Below are 1,751 nucleotides of genomic sequence, written 5' to 3'. Positions count from 1 at the left end.
GATTTTCAACTTGATAACAAGTGGATCCGTGTTTGAAGGAACAACGAAGGTCGTTTTGGTAGGAAAAGTGAGTGAATCAAGTGTACCCGAGCCGTTGAAGAGTATGCACAGATTTTGCCCTATCAGAGAAATAGTTATCAATGGCACAGACACCCCCAGATGAATCGGTTTGAGGAAGTGTGTTAAGCTGTGGTTGAAACCACCCGAGATGGACAGAAATAATTCAGAAGAGCTTAATTTTTCCTTGATACTTGCGTTCCAAACATCTTGTTCTTTCAAGAACAGATTACCTAAAAACACGATCAACCGAACACGGAATAACTTCTTAATCAAACCTGTCAATGCATTCGAAATATTTTCATGTTTGAAGCGATTTGCAGATATATTCAACTCTCCTTCTGCGTTGAAAGACATTGATAAGTACACGGAGATGTTCGAGCAATGCCTCGCAGCAAATGAGGCTATAACTCAGTTCAAAATTGAGCTGGAGACTTGGTTTTTGTTGCAAAACAGGCAAGACGGTTTGCTCTGCTGCTATGGATGTATTATTGAACATCAGAGACGCAGACAGTTAGCGTGTCTGCGTCTCTAGCCTATGATTTTTTCTCTAGCCTATGATTTAAACTATTCTCTCTCGAACTATTCTCTCTCGTCTCTAGCCTATGATTTAAAAATGATTTTTTTAAACGCAAATTGTTTGGGAATTTCCCTATTTTTTTGGTTTGGACCCGTTTCAACCATTTTTTTCTGTGTTTCTCAAAGTTCCGTCAAAATCGAAGTTTCATCAAAAACTAACACCTTTGATTATAACGCAATTAGAAACGTTGTGGTAATATTGAATATGGTTCAAACTTTTTAAAAATTAAATTTTTGAAACAGAATTTTTCTGAACAAAATGCGCCAAAATCATGTTTCTAGCATGATTTTGTGCCAAAATCACGGTCATTTGAAAGATTTGGGGTCAGAGACGCAGAGAAATGAGACACGCTGCGTTTCTAACCTCACAACTTCAAATGACCTAAACTCGGCTCAAAATTGTCCTAGAAACTTGATTTTTAAAGCATTATGATGAAAACTTTGTCTGAAATTTTGTCTTAAAATTTCTAGCATTTTCAGAGACCCATGGTCCATCTGACTTTGAAAAAATCCAAAAATTGACCATGGAAAACCGCCAATTGGAAGCTCAAGTCGAAAGAACTAAATTAACTATTGCTATCGCGAACCGGGATCATCAAAAACAGCAGGAGGGTTATGAGAAGAAATTGAAAGAGCAACGAGATGAAATTCGTAAACTTTCGGGTGAGATTTGTTGAATTTGGCGCCAAAAAATTCGAATTTCAGAATTGCACGAAGAGGATAAGAGAAGAGTGTGTTATGCCGAAAAAAATATCGATGAAATCTCAAAAAATTTCAACAAAACTAAAGAAGAATTGGCGGAGAGCTATGATAAAAATCGAAAACTTTTTGGTGAGCAATTCAAATTTTTAATTTCAAATTTAGCGCCAAAATGAGACCGTAAACCAAAAATCAACTCTCTACGACTATTTTGAGCCGAGTTGTAGCAGTTCCAAGTGTTTAAAAGAGACGCAGACAACGAGAGCGCTCTCGTAGTCTGCGTCTCTCTTCAAAACTTCAAATGACCACAACTCGGCTCAGAATTGCTCTAGAAAATTGATTTTTAGAGCATTTTGTGATGAATTGGCGTACCTGTAGAAATATAGGATTTGGAATGAAGTTTCTAGGACAGGTTC

The 1,751-nt window shown here is 37.1% G+C and overlaps 1 protein-coding gene across 1 annotated transcript in view; it reads left to right on the top strand.

Moving 5' to 3' along the window:
* CBG26822 overlaps nucleotides 1-1,751 on the top strand; it is a gene marked incomplete at both ends in the record, with an annotated part of 4,008 nt that overhangs the window by 1,176 nt on the left and 1,081 nt on the right. Inside the window, 2 exons of the mRNA XM_045236223.1 lie at nucleotides 1,117-1,299; nucleotides 1,342-1,467. Of these exons, the coding sequence (XP_045099731.1) occupies nucleotides 1,117-1,299; nucleotides 1,342-1,467 (309 nt within the window). The remainder of the gene's footprint in view (nucleotides 1-1,116; nucleotides 1,300-1,341; nucleotides 1,468-1,751) is intronic.

This window comes from Caenorhabditis briggsae (genome assembly GCF_000004555.2).
Source record: "Caenorhabditis briggsae complete genome, chrIV, whole genome shotgun sequence".
Classification (NCBI taxonomy): domain Eukaryota; kingdom Metazoa; phylum Nematoda; class Chromadorea; order Rhabditida; family Rhabditidae; genus Caenorhabditis; species Caenorhabditis briggsae.
This window is presented reverse-complemented; position numbering and strand designations above follow the sequence as displayed.